This window comes from Amphibalanus amphitrite, unplaced genomic scaffold (assembly GCF_019059575.1).
Source record: "Amphibalanus amphitrite isolate SeventyFive unplaced genomic scaffold, NRLGWU_Aamphi_draft 000193F_arrow, whole genome shotgun sequence".
Classification (NCBI taxonomy): Eukaryota; Metazoa; Arthropoda; class Thecostraca; order Balanomorpha; family Balanidae; genus Amphibalanus; species Amphibalanus amphitrite.
The window spans coordinates 698,627-715,732 of NW_024881688.1; the positions used below are offsets into that span (position 1 = coordinate 698,627).

The 17,106-nt window shown below is 54.3% G+C and overlaps 4 protein-coding genes and 1 long non-coding RNA gene across 18 annotated transcripts in view; 3 read left to right on the top strand and 2 right to left on the bottom strand.

The window, feature by feature from the left end:
* LOC122384583 overlaps positions 1 to 870 on the bottom strand; it is a 39,487-nt gene extending 38,617 nt beyond the window's left edge. The window contains exons 1-2 of one of the 2 annotated variants that reach the window (XR_006257062.1): positions 600 to 870; positions 92 to 210 (exon numbers count right to left, since the gene is read on the bottom strand). This is a non-coding gene — a long non-coding RNA (uncharacterized LOC122384583). The remainder of the gene's footprint in view (positions 1 to 91; positions 211 to 599) is intronic. The other variant, XR_006257063.1, reaches the window with a different exon arrangement.
* LOC122384580 (phosphoglucomutase-like) lies at positions 491 to 6,569 on the top strand. 13 transcript variants are annotated; one of them, XM_043372133.1, is made up of 11 exons: positions 491 to 520; positions 1,624 to 1,881; positions 2,090 to 2,252; positions 2,661 to 2,776; positions 3,127 to 3,283; positions 3,394 to 3,584; positions 3,804 to 3,958; positions 4,368 to 4,619; positions 4,974 to 5,157; positions 5,645 to 5,773; positions 6,064 to 6,569. In XM_043372133.1, the coding sequence occupies exons 2-11, from the start codon at positions 1,636 to 1,638 to the stop codon at positions 6,151 to 6,153; spliced, it is 1,683 nt and encodes a 560-aa protein (XP_043228068.1). In that variant the 5' UTR covers positions 491 to 520; positions 1,624 to 1,635; the 3' UTR covers positions 6,154 to 6,569. The 13 variants fall into 13 exon arrangements, with proteins under 13 accessions (XP_043228068.1, XP_043228061.1, XP_043228063.1 ...); XM_043372126.1 differs by having other exon boundaries at positions 498 to 700; XM_043372128.1 differs by having other exon boundaries at positions 510 to 553.
* Positions 6,570 to 6,804: 235 nt separating this feature from the next.
* LOC122384582 lies at positions 6,805 to 11,346 on the top strand. The gene is made up of 8 exons (XM_043372136.1): positions 6,805 to 7,294; positions 7,449 to 7,586; positions 7,791 to 8,015; positions 8,285 to 8,434; positions 8,683 to 9,004; positions 9,305 to 9,432; positions 10,045 to 10,133; positions 10,536 to 11,346. Exons 1-8 carry the CDS (start codon positions 7,232 to 7,234, stop codon positions 10,684 to 10,686), a joined length of 1,266 nt encoding a protein of 421 aa, XP_043228071.1. The 5' UTR covers positions 6,805 to 7,231; the 3' UTR covers positions 10,687 to 11,346.
* Positions 11,347 to 11,663: 317 nt separating this feature from the next.
* Positions 11,664 to 13,549, top strand: LOC122384567 (probable splicing factor, arginine/serine-rich 7). Its single transcript, XM_043372105.1, has 2 exons — positions 11,664 to 11,964; positions 12,634 to 13,549. Exon 2 carries the CDS (start codon positions 12,646 to 12,648, stop codon positions 13,363 to 13,365), a length of 720 nt encoding a protein of 239 aa, XP_043228040.1. The 5' UTR covers positions 11,664 to 11,964; positions 12,634 to 12,645; the 3' UTR covers positions 13,366 to 13,549.
* LOC122384566 (sucrase-isomaltase, intestinal-like) lies at positions 13,538 to 17,106 on the bottom strand. Its single transcript, XM_043372104.1, has 3 exons — positions 16,709 to 17,106; positions 14,236 to 16,422; positions 13,538 to 14,047 (listed from the first exon to the last, which is right to left on the bottom strand). The coding sequence occupies exons 1-3, from the start codon at positions 17,021 to 17,023 to the stop codon at positions 13,841 to 13,843; spliced, it is 2,709 nt and encodes a 902-aa protein (XP_043228039.1). The 5' UTR covers positions 17,024 to 17,106; the 3' UTR covers positions 13,538 to 13,840.

A 17,106-nucleotide genomic window follows, 5' to 3' on the forward strand; every position in this document is an offset into this window, starting at 1 on the left:
TGACGCTGCAGCAGACCCAACGGTCGCGGCGTCGACATGACACCCTATCCCCGCCGATGGGGATCGGGGGGATACCGGAGCCGGTACTCACCGGGCTCAGCTGTGTAACGACGCCGTGGCCGTACGGCAGCATCTTGGGCTGCATCAAGTGAGCCGATCTATGAGCCTCACGCCTCACGCGCATGATTCACCAACACTGATACCACGCAGCTGTAAACACAAACAGATTGGTTCAGCATGGTAATGCGACGAAAACATACCGATGTCAGAACTCAGAAAGGACAAACGTAGACGGTAGAAAAGGAAGACGTTAGCATAACGGTTGGACAGAACATAAGGGAAGAACCAAGGCCCTAAATACAGGGAGAACGTGCCCGGTGCCGTAAAGGAATAAAGGTACAACAACTACAACAATAATCTTGCGACATTATCCCATGCCACCAATGACGTCATATTAGTGTACGATCCGTGAGCCCGAAGCAACATACCGATTTCTCGACCATGGAAAACTCGACTTTTGGTGACCTTGACCGGGCTTGACCTAAACCTGGCGGTGATGAGATGACCTCAAACTTGTCAGACATAAATAAAGGACTCACGCAATGGTTTTTGACGAGTAATCCAACAATTATTGTTGCTTGAAGCTGAAAAAAGCAGCAAAGTTCGAGGGGTCTTGCGATCGGCCGCAACTTGACGTACGGTACGCATCGCAGCCCAAGGTGAAGGCAAGGGCCTGCGGATAGGCGAGCGCGCTGCTGGTAACTTTGACTGGATAATACGCACAACGGTTTATCTAATTAGCCTTATCTATAATCAATTTTGAAAAGCACCTCTCATCTTCCCTTGACAAAACGCTCAATGTAAATATTCGTCCTTGATCAAGGTCAATGCGCAAGCTACATTTCTTGCGCGCTTGCGACATGTTGACATTTGCTCCCTGAAGGTCAACTCAAAGGTCGTTACCGCCCCCTTTTCGTTCACGTGGTGCTTCAGTGTCTGGGGTCGGCATTTCTCTGAGTTATTTTCCATTTTCCATCACTGCTGGAATAGGGTAGGGATTTAAGAAAGAAGGCCATCAGTGTGGATTGATTGTCTTTACAATACATTGGCAAACTCTGCTCTCTAGCTTGAGCAGAGTTCTTGAAAGCTTGATAGGATCCTTTTGATTGAATTATTTCTAAAAAAAAATATCAGTAAATACATCTAGAGTTTTTTTTTAATATATCGGCTATAACTACCTTTTGCGCCCTCTAAAGTTGATTAAGCTTTAAAATTCATTGACTGTGATGTGATTTTAAAGTCTTCAGCAAGCAATGCAAATAATGTGAGGAATAAAAGTTCAAATCATGACTCCCACCAATGGGTGTCGATTTCCGCCGAGTTGGGGGTGCGCGGGCGCAGCAAATCCGCGGCCGCCCTAGCAGTTACTTTGACCTGCGCCGTCTGTTGCGGCTCCAAAGCCAAGCCGGCCGAGCCAGCGTGGAATTCGAAGAGCTCAGGCATCCCTAACTCGGCAGAAATTGACACCCATGCTCCCTCTATATCTTATTGATACAACTGTTGTGCTAAACAAACACCCAATTTTTGGGTGTTAGAGCATTATACTTGTGTTTCTATTGGCAGATCACTGTCACAATGAGTCGTGTTCTCTCAAGTAAGGTGAGCACGACACCATTTGAGGGCCAAAAGCCAGGCACCAGTGGCCTCCGCAAGAAGGTCACAGAGTTCCAGAAGCCCCGTTACACTGAGAACTTTGTGCAAAGCACGCTCTCAGCTCTAGGAGACAAGATTGATGGCTGCACACTGGTTGTCGGAGGTGATGGCCGCTTCTTCACCAAGGAAGCTGTGGCCATCATCATCAAAATGGCAGCTGCCAATGGAGTGAGTGGCAAGCTGGTTTCATCGAATGGAATGCTGCTATTTTGTTCAGTGGAGTTTATGACATGTGCAATCTGAATCCAAGGCAAACCTGAAATGTCAAGTTGCAAAGCATTTTTTCAATTAAGGTCATAGTGTAAATTGGCATGTGCTGCGCTGTGTCAAGTGCTTGAGTTGGCTCTAACGCCGCGCCGTGTCTGTCTCTGTGCAGGTGAAGCGTCTGATTGTGGGCCAGCATGGTGTGCTCTCGACTCCTGCAGTATCCTGCCTGATCCGCAAGCACCAGACCATGGGCGGCATCATTCTGACAGCCAGCCACAACCCTGGTGGCCCCGACGGCGACTTTGGCATCAAGTTCAACTGCGCCAACGGAGGTGGGCGGGCCCGGCTCTCCTGATGCCGATAGAGAGACAGATGGGGCGCTGGGTCCTGATGATGGACGGGATGCCTTTTTGTGGTAGCTTGTTATTAAATGCTCAGAGAAAGTAGAAATGTAAGATAAGGTATTTCTGTAATCTACAGATCAGTGTTTGGTACATATCCGTTTACCGATAAAACAGCGGTGTTGTCTGGGCTCGCTATCTTTTACCGGGGAGACGGTAAAAGATACCGGAATGGCAAATGCATAGGAATGGTAAGTGGACATCGCAAGCATATTTTGTGTCGATTAACAGCCCCAGATCCGATTATAACGTTTTTTTAATATGATGTGTGTCTAGCTAGCTAATCTGTCCGAGTAGTCTGTCATGCCCATTATCAGTAATGTGCGCACGGATGTCCAGGTCCGGCTCCGGAAGCGGTCACGTCGGAGATCTACCAGATCTCCACCAAGATCAGCTCGTACAGCATCGCCGACATCAGCTGCGACATCGACGCCATCGGCAGCTCGTCCTACTCGGTGCGTGAGAGTCGCGTCAGCCGATCTTAGTTACGGACATTACATAGGTAGCTCTGCGTTATCAAGTTTCGCCGGTCCGCCGGTCACATTATTGGCATAAATATGAATTATAAATAGTTTTGTTGCATAAATATCAATGGCCTTCTGATGAACTCAGTTATCCAAACTCACATTGGTTTGAGTTATCCATTGTAACTGATGATATCTGTTATATGCTTTTATCCCCAACCGCAGCCCCCCCCCCCCCCTCCCTGAGCGGTGTACCAGCCGCCGCTGTCCCAGCTGACGGGAGCGTGGTGCCAGCCGCCGCTGTCCCGGCTGACGGCTCTGTCCCCGTGCTCCCTCCCCAGGTGGACGGTCGTCTGTTCATTGTGGACGTGGTGGACTCTGTGGACGACTACGTCCACCTGATGCGGCAGATTTTCGACTTTGACGCCATCCGACAGCTGCTGACCGGTTCGGACGGCAACGAGCCGCTCCGAATCCGGGTCGACTGTCTCAACGGAGGTCGGTGGAGTCGACGATGGGTGGAGACGGGACGGGTTATAGTCCACGTAATGCTTCGTAAACTTCGACTACTTCCACTGCTTTACCTGTCTTGTTCCTCTGGCTGACAGTGACGGGCCCGTACGCGCGGCGCGTGTTCTGCGAGGAGCTCGGCGCGCCGGCGGACGCCGTGGTCCACAGCCAGCCCCTGGCCGATTTCGGCGGCCTCCACCCCGACCCGAACCTGACCTACGCCAAACCGCTGGTGGAGGCCGTCAAACAGGGCGGGCAGGGCTTCGGAGCCGCCTTCGACGGAGACGGGGTGAGTGCAAGCTCGCCGCGGCGGAAGAAATTGTTGTGTTGACTGGAAATTGTCAGGAGATTTGCTGCTTGCTGCTCATGCTTTCAAGCATTTATTTAAAATTTTACGATTATTCGTTATTTTTATTAATTGAAAGGACGTTTTATTATTCAATGATACAACGATGTTCACTCCATGCACTTTTGCAGATGTCTTATTTTTTTCCTGTCCCCTCCACAGGACCGTAACATGATTATCGGCGAGGGCGCGTTCTTCGTGAACCCGTCCGACTCTCTGGCAGTGCTGGCCAACAACCTGGACTGTATTCCCTACTTCCGTCGGCTGGGGGTGCGCGGCCTGGCGCGCAGCATGCCGACAGGGTGTGCTCTGGACAGGTGAGATGTTTGTGGAGGAGGGACGTGACTAAGGTACATACTACAGGGAATTTGTGATAGATGTTAGCTCGACATGTATGGCCCGGAAGGTATTCAGCGGTTTGCGGTGCTCTTTGGACGGATTCGATGCTGTGTAAGTGACAGGTGTGTTCTGGAGAGGTGTTGCTAGGGGACTGCAGTGTGGACTGCAGGTGGCCTAACGTGACTTGTGTTGGTGAAATTCATTCACGGGATGCATGACTTTCTACAAGATATTTTATGGTCTTTCTGATCACGAGTATTTTGTATTGACGGTCAGATATGGCAATTACTGTCAACAGCGTTAACGGAATACATATCTCTAGATATCTTCCCCTTTGGTAGGTCTGTCTGGTTCCGTCTGTCTGACCCTCCCTTTGTTCATCTCCAGGGTGGCGGCCGCCAAGAAGCTCGAGTGTTTCGAGGTGCCCACCGGCTGGAAGTTTTTCGGTAATCTGATGGACGCCGGTCGGCTGTCGCTCTGCGGCGAGGAGAGCTTCGGCACCGGGTCGGACCATGTCCGCGAGAAGGACGGCATCTGGGCGGCGCTGGCGTGGCTGTCGGTGATCGCGCAGCGCCAACAGAGCGTCCAGCAGATCCTGGAGGCGCACTGGGACCAGTACGGCAGGAACTTCTTCACACGGTGAGACGCGGTTAGAGGCAGTTGAAATGACCGAAGGCCAGAGACGGACGGTTGGGTAGAGACCACTGGGGAAAAGATGTGGCGTGTTTTCTTCATTTATTGCGTCTCATCTTTATCAGCATCTGTGCTGTCGTAAGCTTGGTAAATTTTGGAAAGCATGGATGCTGATAGCGTTGGTTTGAAATAAGCAATATGACGAGCTCGTTCTTCCCTTTTGTGAACTAGGAAAGCAACGGTTTTGAAAGGTTTTATCAAATCAACGTCGCCCAGCAATCCCTTGCCGTTATCAAACACCAGCTCATCCTACCTTCACTGACCTCATTAGTCATTACTCTTCCGCCCGGCTGTGACCAGGTACGACTACGAGAACTGCGAGTCGGCGCCCTGCGAGAAGATGATGTCGGAGCTGAACCAGCTGGTGGCCGATCCGTCCACCGTCGGGAAGACGTACTCCAGCGGCGGGAAGAGCTATACGGTCAGCAAGGCGGACAACTTCTGCTACACCGACCCCGTCGACAACAGCGTCACCAAAAACCAGGTGAGCAGCGGCGCGCGTGGGACGGAGGGAATGGGGACAACGAAAGATGGACAGACGTCATCAGGATGATAGCTAATGGGATGAAATGAGTGAGTGCATTGGTGGTCGAAGGATATTTATTTTCCGTGAACGCCTCTTGTTGGGTATGATAATCCGTGAACGTTTCGCTTATACAGCAATTTTCAATTATTGCTCAGCAACAGGATAAATTAAGTTTACTTGTTGCCAAACATATCAAGCGAGGGACCTCGACTGATGGACATTGGACGCCGATGACCACCGCAGTCCGACCGTCCTTAACTCCCAACTCATCGTCCACTGTGTTGTAATAGCAGGTCATGTCATGACATTTCACCATTCAGACTCCTCTGAACCGCTCCTTACACGACCCACGTTCCTCAGGGCATCCGTCTGATATTCTCTGATGGCTCCCGGGTCGTGTTCCGACTGTTTTCTGACAGCTGCTCCAACCCCCTCCTCTCCTCAGGGTATCCGTCTGATCTTCTCTGATGGCTCCCGGGTCGTGTTCCGGCTGAGTGGCACTGGTAGCAGCGGCGCCACCGTACGAATGTACGTGGAGAGCTACGAGAAGGATAACACCAGGATGGACGCGCAGGTGAGTCAGACATGGACGCTGGTCCCACTCCCCGGTCTGGGTAAAACGGACACAGGGTTCGCGGCGTTAAAACTGATGTTGCAGCCTAGCAGCTTAGCTGCAGTTAATTCTATTTTCGACATGAAGAGTCGAAAAAGCATTGTGGGATAGGTATGCGATGTTTGAACTACTACACTGAAAAACAATATTTGGCTCGACGTTATATTTATTCCCGTAATGAACGTTTCCTTTCATGTGTCATTCACCGATTCGTGTGTGCCGTGTGTAATTGGTGTTTATTTTTCCGTCAGGCGGCGCTGGCTCCGCTGGTGGATATCGCGATCACCGTCAGCAAACTGAAGGAGTACACGGGCCGCAGCGAGCCTACCGTCATCACGTGATCTGCCCCTGCACCTCCCCTCCCTCACTGGGTCGACACAGTGCCCCCCCCCCCTCCCCGGGTCAGCACACTGCCCCCCCCCCTACCCCCACTGCCGGGCAGCACTGCCGGCCCCTACCTCTGGTGCAATCTGTAGTACTCAGTAGTCTGACTGACACAATCGCCAGGAAGACATCGTAGTTTAAACTCGTTAGGTCAACTAACTCAATAAGGGCTGTTAAAGACAGTATATTGTGGGCGTTCAACTCGGTTGTAGTTGCCTCAAATTGTTGGCGTTGCTTGGCTGGTTTTCGGCTGTGCGTTTGTTTGAATTTCGCGTTAACCTCCCAGAGGTAATCGATATGCGCTGTTCAGGGAAGAATGCATGCTCGGGCTGCCTGTTAGAATTTAAAAGTTGGAAATATAATGTTTGAGAAATATCTGCTTTTGAAGTTTCAGCTTCACCAAGTCATTGTTCCATATCCACTAGGAGGCAATTAATCCGGAATGGTCGATATTATTTCGCTTATTTCATTTTATAACACTCTTAGCCAATAGCTGTATTTGAGTTATTTCATTACGATCATGTGTGCGCAAAATGGCTCAGGTTTGTCATAACTTTCCTTCGCTCAGTTACACTAGGGTATATCGTGGTTAGCTATGGTATAGCACATCTACTTACATTTTATGTGGTCAGATGGATGCCATTGCCATCCAAATGAGGTTTTAGCGAGGGATAGTTGTTTCGGAAATAATGAACTGCACCAGCCATTGACTATCAATTAAGCATCGAAAACAACTGAAGTGTCGTCGTGGGGGTGGAACCCATCGCGGTCATCCGTTGCCTAGCAACCAGCATCGATAAAGCCGCTATGAGGGGTTGGGGAAGTGCGGGAATCCCATCCTAATCCCATCCCACACGACAAAGCAAACCAACGACAAGCCAGTTTCTGTTTCTCGTATCGAGCGAATGCGTGTATTGGTGCCGTTGTGCCTCGCATTTTTCCCGGGGTGTAGCGAATGATCGTCGAAAAAAATGCGGTGCGGTAGGTGACAACGAACGATAATACGAACCGAGCGACTCTGACACCACATCAACCATGTGCAAAGCCGGCATGAAACGAAGATCGCAGAAGGTGGAAATTCTTCTGGACATTCAAAGCGTAAGTATCCATATCTACTGCAGCGCTGGTTGTACGTTTTATTGGTTTTGCATGCCTATTGCCGAACATGATCTTGCACACCTCATGGTGGATGAAATTGTGTTTGACGGCTAATGACTGCACGCGAGACAATTGACCGCCACGCGCTCGACAGGTGCGGAGCCCGGACGCCTGGGTACCCTGTAATGGAGCCATCTACCTCAGCATCTGCCTGCTGGGACAGTACATCCGCACCAAGGACAAGGCGCCCATCTTCCCCATCAACTTCAACGAAACGTTCGTCGTCGAAAAGGTGCAAAAAATCTTCAATCAGAGTCAACTATGGGCGTTGATGACCCATGCGGCTCGAGCGCCCTGAAACGCAAACACTTCAGCATTGCGATGCTCGAGGCCGGACGGTAAAAAAAGTCATCGTCCGTGTGTCGGCGAACGCAGCCTCACGTGTCTCTGGTCACCTCTTCAAGCCTTTGGTCACGTGTCCCCGTGCTCCCTGCAGGTGTTTGGTCACGTGTTCCGGCTGGCCGACCTGGACGATATGCTGGACGCCGAGGTGGTGTACCTGGAGCTGATCCAGCGGCCACCGGCGGGACCGGACACCGTGCTGGCCTCGTTCGAGACGTCCGCCCGTGAGCTGCTCTTCCCGCGGGCGGCGACCGCCGACCGGCCGGCACGGGCCGACGCCGACCTCGACCTCATCATGGAGCCGACGGCGCACTTCGTGGTGCGTTCGGATTACTGCGTGGGCTACTGGACTGCGCGGAACAGAGATGTCGAGATAATACTTGTCACCTTGCATTCACTTCACTTTCAAGTTTCAAGTAATCGTGTTCCACACATTCTCGGGTTCGTCATCCTCCTTTTGCCATAGACGAGAGGTCGTAAGCTAACCAGACGTACCGCTCGGCGTTATAAGCAGTTCCCTTTCTTCACCGCCCAAATGGTATCTTCCCTTACCTAGTCTGGCTCTGACGCATGTTTCCTTGCCTCCAGGGCTCGGTCGCCCCACGTTTAGAGGTGGCCACAAAGACCACCGTCAGGGAGGTTCGTACCAGCCTGCCGCCGAGACTGGGTGGCCGCACCGGGACCGCCGCCGCCCGCGCCGCCACCGCCGGCCAAGCTGCCGCCGTGGCCGTGCCCAAGGTAGGTCGTCGTTTGGGGAGAAAGTTGATTAGGTACTTGTTTTGCGTGGTTTGTAAGCGCTGGATTTGGGGCAAATGATGATAGCAGCCTGGCAACTACCTGTTCGAAGTGCTCATTGTGGCTGACAGAAAGGCGAAAGCGCCGACGACGTCAACAAAAAGTATAGTGTTCTGGCTCGAACCAAACAGTCGTCAGCCATGGCAATGTTTCTCGCTATCCGCCTCTGCGCCCGGCCTGTCCACCCGCAGGTGTTGCGCGGCCGTCCGGCCGGCGACCGGCCGCCGTTCCGCTGGCGGCGCCCGGAGACGGGTCTCATCGGCAGGGAGATAGGCGACCCGCCGCCGCCGACGCGCCGCCGCCGCCGCAGCCGCAGCGACCCGCCGGCGGGCGCCGGCCGCGGCCGCCACTGTCACTGCTCGTGCTCCGGTCAGCCGGCGGCGGCCCGGCCAGCGCGGAGCACCAGCAGTGCCGAGCGGGCCCCGCCGAGCTCCTCGGGCGGCCGGGCGGTCCGCTCCCGCTCCGTGGAGCCGCTGCCCGTCCAGGTGGACGAGGGAGCGCCGCCACGCGCCGGTACGTCACGAGACGCATATAAACAGCGGTGCCGTCTGAATGGCTGGGAATGTCACGAGGTCAAACATAAACGCTAGAATTAGTTTCGTTTTAATTTTCGATGGGCATGATTCCGTCTCAAATATTTAAAATATAGTGAGTTACGGTTTACGTTATTCGGAACAGTTTATCAGTTTACTACTACTACATCATTCAACAAATATTCTGATGCTCATTTACTTGGCACTGTCCGTACTCCCTATCAAATGCTCGTCCATGTTGAGTCGATGGCTGACCTTGGACCTGCGTGTGTCTGCACAGGCTGGTGCGCACACTGCCAGACCCACCACATCATCCACCATTGTTCGGTGTGCGAGGCGTACCAGCGGTACTTCGGACGCGGCTACCCGGGCCACTACCACCACGACTGCTGCGACTGCCGCTGTCCGGTGAGATTAACTCCTCATATCGACAGTTAGGGATACCCGGGACAAATCCTCTCCCTTTAACGCCAGTAGGGGTACCCTCCTCCCCATAACGACAGTAGGGGTACCCGGGCCACTACCACCACGACTGCTGCGACTGCCGCTGTCCGGTGAGATTAACTCCCCATATCGACAGTTAGGGCTACCCGGGCCACTACCACCACGACTGCTGCGACTGCCGCTGTCCGGTGAGAACTCCCCATATCAACAGAAGGGTACCCGGGACAAATCCTCTCCCTTTAACGCCAGTAGGGGTACCCTCCTCCCTACAACGACAGTAGGGCTACCATGGGCGAACTCAAGATTGGTTGGTTACGGCGATGACACGAATCACATTGTTTCTGTACGTTGCAAGTGTCAGCATTGTTGTCCTTGCCGACGAATTGAAGTCCTTTGTCCATTACGCTTACCCGCGCGGTCCGTCACAAAATATGAGCCTCATACCTGAGCCGTGTCATTTGATATACTCGGCCCGTGACATCACTGTTACACCAGCTGGCCGTGCCATCCCTCACACACTTACACTCGACCGCTACTGACCCCCTGACCCGTGACCGGTGCCGTCCATTTTACCAGGTGACTACTGACGGCGTGCGCCATGTGTGCGGAAAGCCGCGGTCGGGCGGCAGCGACGGCACAGACTCCGAGGTCATGTCTCAGGACAGGTGGGTCGGCTGAATACCCGGCTGAACGGGCGGCGATAGCTGGCACTGGACTGATGGACCGATGGGTCTCCGATAATGGGTGATGGGTGTGCTTGGGTCAGCTGATGGTTATCGGATAGGACTGAGAGCCAATTTATTGGATCGATAATGAATGCGCGTTTTGACTAGGGTAGGTACCGTTAGCACGAATGCTCTACCGATTCTCGGTAGCACATGCCACTGACTGACTGACAACATTACTTTACTTTTGTAGTTAAAGCTCTCCGCATCGCCACTAAAAACTTGACGAGGTTGGCTTACAAACGCTCTTCGGAGTCTTGCATAATGCATTTCAAAGAGCTAGGGGCTGGAATCCTGATCATCCTGTCGTCTGACGTTCTCCCCCCCCCCCCTCCCCCCTAGCGGCCACCTGGCTCAGGAGTGGCAGGACATTGTGCGCGCCTCGCCGCAGCAGCGCACTCAAAGACACCGGTTCTATGACGAGCTCGAGGATGTCTATCGGAGAATGTACGCCAGCGCCGCGCGCCGCGCCGTCAGGGGTCTCGTCAGCTGAGAACCGTCAGGGGTCTCGTCAGCTGAGAGCTGTCAGGAGTCTCATCAGCTGAGAACCGTCAGGGGTCTCGTCAGCTGAGAACCGTCAGGGGTCTCGTCATCAGCTGGGAACCGTCAGGGGTCTCGTCAGCTCTGAGAACCGCCGGGGGTCCCATCAGCTGGGAGCTGTCAGGGGTCTCACCAACTGAGAGCCGCCGAGGGTCCCATCAGCTGAGAAGCGTGGGGACTGGGGAGGGACCTTATCAGCAGAGCACGACGGGACGGGACAAGTGTAGGTGCTGTGGAGACGTCCCGAATCACCGGGAAACCGACGACGGAACGGTGTGGACCGGGGAGGAGCGTTGGTAGGACGATGCTGGCACGATAGTTGTTGAATGGGTGATGGCAGATGTTGTTTTAGCGCTTGACGAATCGAGAGATTGTTCCGAGCAACGAAACGAAGTTTATGTTGACAGGTTGTTTATTATATATAGGCGACTGGATCGCTGATCAGTGATCATCTGCCGCAATACCTACCAATCCTGCAATGATGTTTTTGTTACAAAGTGATTTTTATTATATATATTGAAACGCTATTTCTGAGATTTTAGGGAAACATTTCTGTCTGAAAACTGTACAATGTATTCGTTAATGTCAATAAATATGGTTGTGCGTCCGAACATGCGAGCTGTTTAGTGTTTGGTAGACAACTAAATCGAACCAAGCATGTGTGGTGTGGTACCCAAGATTACTTTACTACTCGTGGTACCTCAGTTTACGATGATAGTCTAGCGGACCCCAGATGACGCGAGTCCAAGACTATCTCATGCTTTCCATGGAATGTCTGTTGTAATTTCGAGACCGGTGCTCTATTTGAGGGGTCCCTCCCAGCTCAGACTCGGGCGAACTCGCCGTATTCAGAGATGCAGTAGACAAAAAAACTTTTGTTGTTTTGAAGGGAAACCTTCAGCATATGGATGCTTACTAGTTAATGTCGCTCATGCGCCGTATCCATCTCAAACATTTGCATGGCGCGTGTTGATTGTTGGACTATTTTGATTTGATGAATAATTGATTAATGATGTATGATCGGTGTTATCCGAAACTTGAGGAAGCCATGTGAGGAACAATAGTCTTAAAGTGCTAAACACGGCAAGACATTTCAGTTTGTTCCCTTATTTTGCATTGCATTTCCTTGCCTCATTTTGATTTGAATTCATTAGGCTTATGGATGATTAAGATATTTGAATTTTTTTATGTCTTCCTGCATCTCATAAATACTGTCACAATATCCTGACAGGTAAGCTAAGATATTGGAGCTGGCTTCACCATTATTGGCCAGCGCTAACATGTTTTAGACCTGATGCACTGTATTACTCTTGCTCTGTTCCGTTAGGGTTGTTCATGTCAATGCTTTTGGCTAGTACACATCGATGTCCTTTTTGAGTGTATATCCAGTTATTGTACCCAGGTAACGGCTGAATAATTGGACCAGTTTCAACTTTCATCTTGACAACTGACAAGCGTACCTTCGATTTGTTACATTGAATTGAAATTCATGACAATTGGATTATGGAATCTTGCCATAAGTGGGAACTGTTGGTGTAGTGGAATGGCATCGATTATATCTGCATATATCTTTGCATTTCAGATTTCATATTTATACATTTTCCATTCCCATTTGGCCATCACTAGTCTGTCTAGTCAGTAGTCATTCCAATTGCTATTCAAATGTGCCTTTTATCTGGCTGATCCAAATTTAACATGTTTTTCACCCTTATGCCCATTGAACTCAATTATAATATAAGTAAGCTCTGATTTGGCAATGCTCTCTTTCAGGAAGTTTATAATGTTTTGTAACATTTGCTTTTTATTTTATAACCATAAACAAAGCTTAGGAAAATAATTAGGGTGCCAAAATTGTTATTACCTACCTTCCTTTTAAAGATAATGCTGCTTTGCATTGCAGCACTCTGTGGCCATGGGCCGCAGCTCGAGTGATTCAGGCGACGACCGCGTGCGCCGCCATCGGGACCGCCGCTCACCGGACCGGCGACATAAGAGACGCGCCCACCGCTCCCGCAGCGACTCGAGGACGCGTCACCGGCGGCGGCGCTCGGGCAGCCGCGAGCGCCGCCGCCGCCGCGACCGGCGCCGCTCGCGCTCCTCCAGCGGTGAGCGCGACCGGCGGCGGGACCGGAGACGGTCGCGGTCCTCCAGCGGCGAGCGGCGCCGCGACAGACGCCGCTCGCGCTCCTCGAGCGGAGAGCGCCGCCGTCGCCGCCGCCGCTCTTCCTCGTCATCGTCAGGCCGCTCGGCGCGTCGCTCGCGCACGGCGTCGAAGGCGGCGTCTCCGGCGCGGCCTAGCCCGGCGCCCGCACCCGCGCCGGCGGTGTCACTGCTGTCGGACGACCCGGCGGGCCGCGCCGCCGCCATCGCAGCTGTGGAGGAGGACGATTTTGTGCAGCGCTCGTTCATCTCGGGTAAATCTCGGCCTGTCGCCGAGCAGGGTCTGACCACGGACGAACAGGAAAAGCTGGCCAGCCTGGCCGAGAGCACTGACACTAAAACGGAGATGAAGGACGAGGACATCGTTCACCCGAAACTGTCCGAGGGTGTGCAGAGGAAAACGGACATGTGGGTGAAGAAAATATGCGCGATGCGTCAAAAACTCATCGCCGCGGGGTCCACCGTGTCGTGATTGCGTCGTGCGTCGGAACTTGTGCGATGGTGCAGGTGGTATGCTACATGGTTATACTTATGCCCCCGATTTTAAAACGGCATGTAAATCGCCTTGTCCGATGCATTTGCTGACTCTCGTCTATCGTCTTGTCCATTCATGCTGACATATGTGTTGCGACAAAATACAGCGCTAAAAATAACAATGTGTTGTTTGCGCGATGCTCATTCTAACACCCGATGTTCAGGAAACTAAATTCTGCATGACACATTGATACCTGGTTAGGCATGACAGCAATATCTAACAGCTTTATGCAATCATTTATGCCTTAATTAAAACGTAATTTAAGTTTATAAGGCTTTGGAGTGACCATTTTCTTTTTCACATCCCCTGATTAGGCGTAGGCATCACCTACATACATAATCTTACTACATACAAGATTACCTACATACATAATCTCCTCTACAAAGTCCCTAACATACGAGATTATGTCTCGTCAATAATTCAGCACGACCCGGTGGTCTGCCTCCATGCCCAGCTTGGTGTGCACCGTCAGCAGTCCCGTGGCCGGCTCGTACACCACGCTGTCGGCCGGCAGCGGAGCTCCATCAGCGCTGACCGATGACGGCTCCGACGGCACTCCGTAGAAGGAGATCTCGGACAGCGTCGGGTCCGGCATCCACTGCGTGTCGTTGTGCGTCACCTGTGGAATAAGGCGGTTACGGTATGGCAGTCAGCCAGTTAAAAAGGTTTGTGTTATTTCTCGCTAATTTTGCATCACAAGCCTGCCCACAGAAAAGCTTTCCGCTTTCAGAAACTTAAATGATCCAGTTTTATATTTACGATTTCGTAAAATGGCCATAGAAGTCCTCAAGCACCATCGATTCTTACCTGGATGTCGAGCGTGTTGTCGCTGAAGTGGAAGAGGCAGTGGTAGAAGCTGCCGTCCTTGAACGTGTCCGTGGTCTCTCCGTCGTCCCAGAAGAGCATGCCGGTCGCCTGGGAGCCGAACACCGCCAGCGAGAACGGGTTGGCGCGGCTGGCGGCCGTCGTGGTGGCGTTGCGCTGCGTGGGCACGGCGGCGCCGCCTCGGCCGAACACGGGGATCATCTCGTCCAGCGCCACCTGGTATAGCACGCCGCCCGAGTGGTCGGCGTCGTAGGCCAGCGCGCCCGAGCGCAGGTCCCACCACTGGCCGGCCGGGAACGTGACGTGGACGGACGTGATGCTGGCCTCGTCCAGGATGGGCGCCACCATGACGGCGTCGCCCCACAGGAACTGGGTGTCGACGCCGCGCAGCGTCGGGTCCGAGGGGAACTGGAAGGCCAGCGGCCGCGTCACCGTCTCGCCCATCTCGGAGGCGCGCCAGAAGAGCGTGTACAGGTAGGGCAGCAGCCGGTAGCGGAGGCCGAGCGCGTCGCGCGCCGCCGCAGCCACCGACGGCCACACGGCCGGATCCTGGTCAATGTTCTCGATTGCGTTGTGGTTGCGGCTGAATGGGTAGAACGCTCCTAGCTGCATCCAGCGCAGACAGAGGTGTTCGCTGGTGTCACCTCCAAAGCCACAGATATCTGCGCCGACGTGCGGGAAGCCGAACATGCTGAACTCCAGGATACCGACAACGGACCGTTTCATGTCGCTCCATCTGGCGGTGTTGTCGCCCGTCCAGTGGGTGGCCCAGCGGCCCGCGCCGACGAACGTGCTCCGACTGACGATCAGACTGCGCCGGCCGGCCATGGTGGCGCGCACGGCGGCGCGCGTGGCGCGGCTCTCGCTCCAGCCGTACAGGCTATGCACGTCGTAATGGTAGTACGAGGTGGCGGCGCCGTCCAGGTCGGCCTCGTGCACGCTCGCCATGCATATGGTATGGTCGGCCACGGTGCCGCTCGGGTTAAAGGCGGACCTGACGAACCGGGTGGGGTACGGCGGGTAGTCGAGCGGCGTGTGCGGACACTGGAGACCGCCTTTGGCGTTCGTGTTGATCGCAGCGGGCTCGTTCACGTCAATCCAGAACCCGTCTGGTCCTCCGGCAACGGCGATAAACCGGCGGATCTCGTCTATCCACCACTGCAGCGTCCGGTTCGCGAAGAAGTTGGGGAACAGGCCCGGCGCGCTGGTCCGCTCCTTGGCGACTATGTAGTCCTTGCAGCCCTCGCACTGGTTCTCGGGAACCAGTGAAGAGTTCAGCCACCCTACGAAGACGTCTTGCTCGACGCCACGGTCAGCGGGTCCATAAGTTTCGAAGTCGGCGGCAATCGTAGGATGGTAGATGGGCACGAAACGGATGCCCTCTTCGTGAAGTTCACTGATAAAATCTGGGAGATCTTTGAAGTTGACTGGGTCAATTGTAAAGTCTCTACTACCATCCATGTAGTCAATGTCTGCCCACTGAACGTCCTGGGGGATCTGGGCTGCTTTCATCCGCTGGCGAACGTCCCTGATGTCCTGGACGCTCTTGTAGCCCCAGCGGCACAGCTGGAAGCCGAGGCCCCAGTAGGGCGGCATCACGGGGAGCCCAATGGTGCGGTGGTACTGCTGCAGCACTTCCAGCGGCGAGTCGCCAAAGAACAGGTACAGATCCAGGATGCCGCCCGTGGTGCGGTACGTCAGGGCGGGAACGCCGTCCAGCAGGAACAGACGGTACTCCATTGCGTTGCTGTTGAGGATCAGCACGCCGAAACTGCTCCCGGAGTCGTCTTCGATTCCAAGGAAGAATGGGTGTACTCCGTACGAGTTTTCGATCTCATCGCCAGGCATATGACCGTTGGCGAAGATGGGCCATGTGACGCCCGCCTCGAGGTCGTGTCGGAAGCTGTCGTGGTTGTTCTCGCCGAAGCCGTACAGGTCGCTGGCGCCCAGCAGGAAGGTGGCCTCGATGAACTGATCTCCGTAGATGAGCTCGGGCCGCGAGGTGATCACGGGCCGCTGGCGGTGCGTCACCTGGACGCCGAACGTCTGGCCGGCCTCGGTGGCCGTCAGTGTGATGGCGTACTGCGGATCGGACGGCGGCGGAGTGGGCAGCGGCGGCACGTCCAGCTCGACGGGCACCTCGTACCGGGCCGCGTCCGTGTCCCGGTACTGGCGACAGCGGAATAACGGGCGGTGGTCAGCGGCCAGAGACGGACACCGAGGGAGAGTGGCATCCGGGAGGGGCTGCTTGAAAACAGGCCGTCAGGGTTGAAGCTTTATCTCCATTTCATCTAGGCATCGTTAACTGATCGACAGCGTTCAACAGAAGAGTCCTTCACAAGCAAAGTCCCAGTGTATAACTATCATATGATCGGGGTCTGGGAATGATTGCCCTAGGATTCCCCTACGCTTTCTGCTCGAGCCAGCCCTGTCTCTGCCCGCTCGTCCCTCTTACCGTCAGCGCCATCCTGTTGTCGTCGTACTCGACAGCGGTGACCGTCAGCCGCTCGACGTCGTCTCCGAACATGGTGACCTCGCTGTCCCGGCGGCCCAGCAGCAGCTCGTAGCCCGTGTGGATGACGTGCGGCGGCTCCAGCAGCTGGTAGCCGACGCGGTCGGCCAGCCGGCAGCCGCCCTGCTCCCACACACAGGCCGAGTAGAGGCCGCAGGTGGCCTCGTCGGCCGAGTCGGGACCGTCCGGCAGCGGGCACTCGAGCGGCGCCGAGACGGCGGCGGCCAGCAGCGCCAGCAGCGTCCACAGACGGGCCATGACCGGTCACCGGGCAGAGGACGGACGGAGGGGCGCGGACCGGGACCGGGACGACCGTCCGCCGCCGGGCTGGGACGCTCACT

What these genes read in the sequence shown, in the direction of transcription:
- LOC122384580 (XM_043372133.1), top strand. Translation starts at nt 1,636, where the DNA reads ATGAGTCGTGTTCTCTCAAGTAAGGTGAGCACGACACCATTTGAGGGC. An exon ending in CCGCCTTCGACGGAGACGGG is followed by an intron (nt 3,585 to 3,803) that starts GTGAGTGCAAGC and finishes TCCCCTCCACAG; the next exon opens with GACCGTAACATGATTATCGG. An exon ending in ACACCAGGATGGACGCGCAG is followed by an intron (nt 5,774 to 6,063) that starts GTGAGTCAGACA and finishes TTTTTCCGTCAG; the next exon opens with GCGGCGCTGGCTCCGCTGGT.
- LOC122384582 (XM_043372136.1), top strand. Translation starts at nt 7,232, where the DNA reads ATGTGCAAAGCCGGCATGAAACGAAGATCGCAGAAGGTGGAAATTCTT. An exon ending in GGGAGCGCCGCCACGCGCCG is followed by an intron (nt 9,005 to 9,304) that starts GTACGTCACGAG and finishes GTGTCTGCACAG; the next exon opens with GCTGGTGCGCACACTGCCAG. An exon ending in GCTGCGACTGCCGCTGTCCG is followed by an intron (nt 9,433 to 10,044) that starts GTGAGATTAACT and finishes CCATTTTACCAG; the next exon opens with GTGACTACTGACGGCGTGCG.
- LOC122384567 (XM_043372105.1), top strand. Translation starts at nt 12,646, where the DNA reads ATGGGCCGCAGCTCGAGTGATTCAGGCGACGACCGCGTGCGCCGCCAT.
- LOC122384566 (XM_043372104.1), bottom strand. Translation starts at nt 17,023, where the DNA reads ATGGCCCGTCTGTGGACGCTGCTGGCGCTGCTGGCCGCCGCCGTCTCG. An exon ending in ACAACAGGATGGCGCTGACG is followed by an intron (nt 16,423 to 16,708) that starts GTAAGAGGGACG and finishes CGCTGTCGCCAG; the next exon opens with TACCGGGACACGGACGCGGC. An exon ending in ACAACACGCTCGACATCCAG is followed by an intron (nt 14,048 to 14,235) that starts GTAAGAATCGAT and finishes CTTATTCCACAG; the next exon opens with GTGACGCACAACGACACGCA.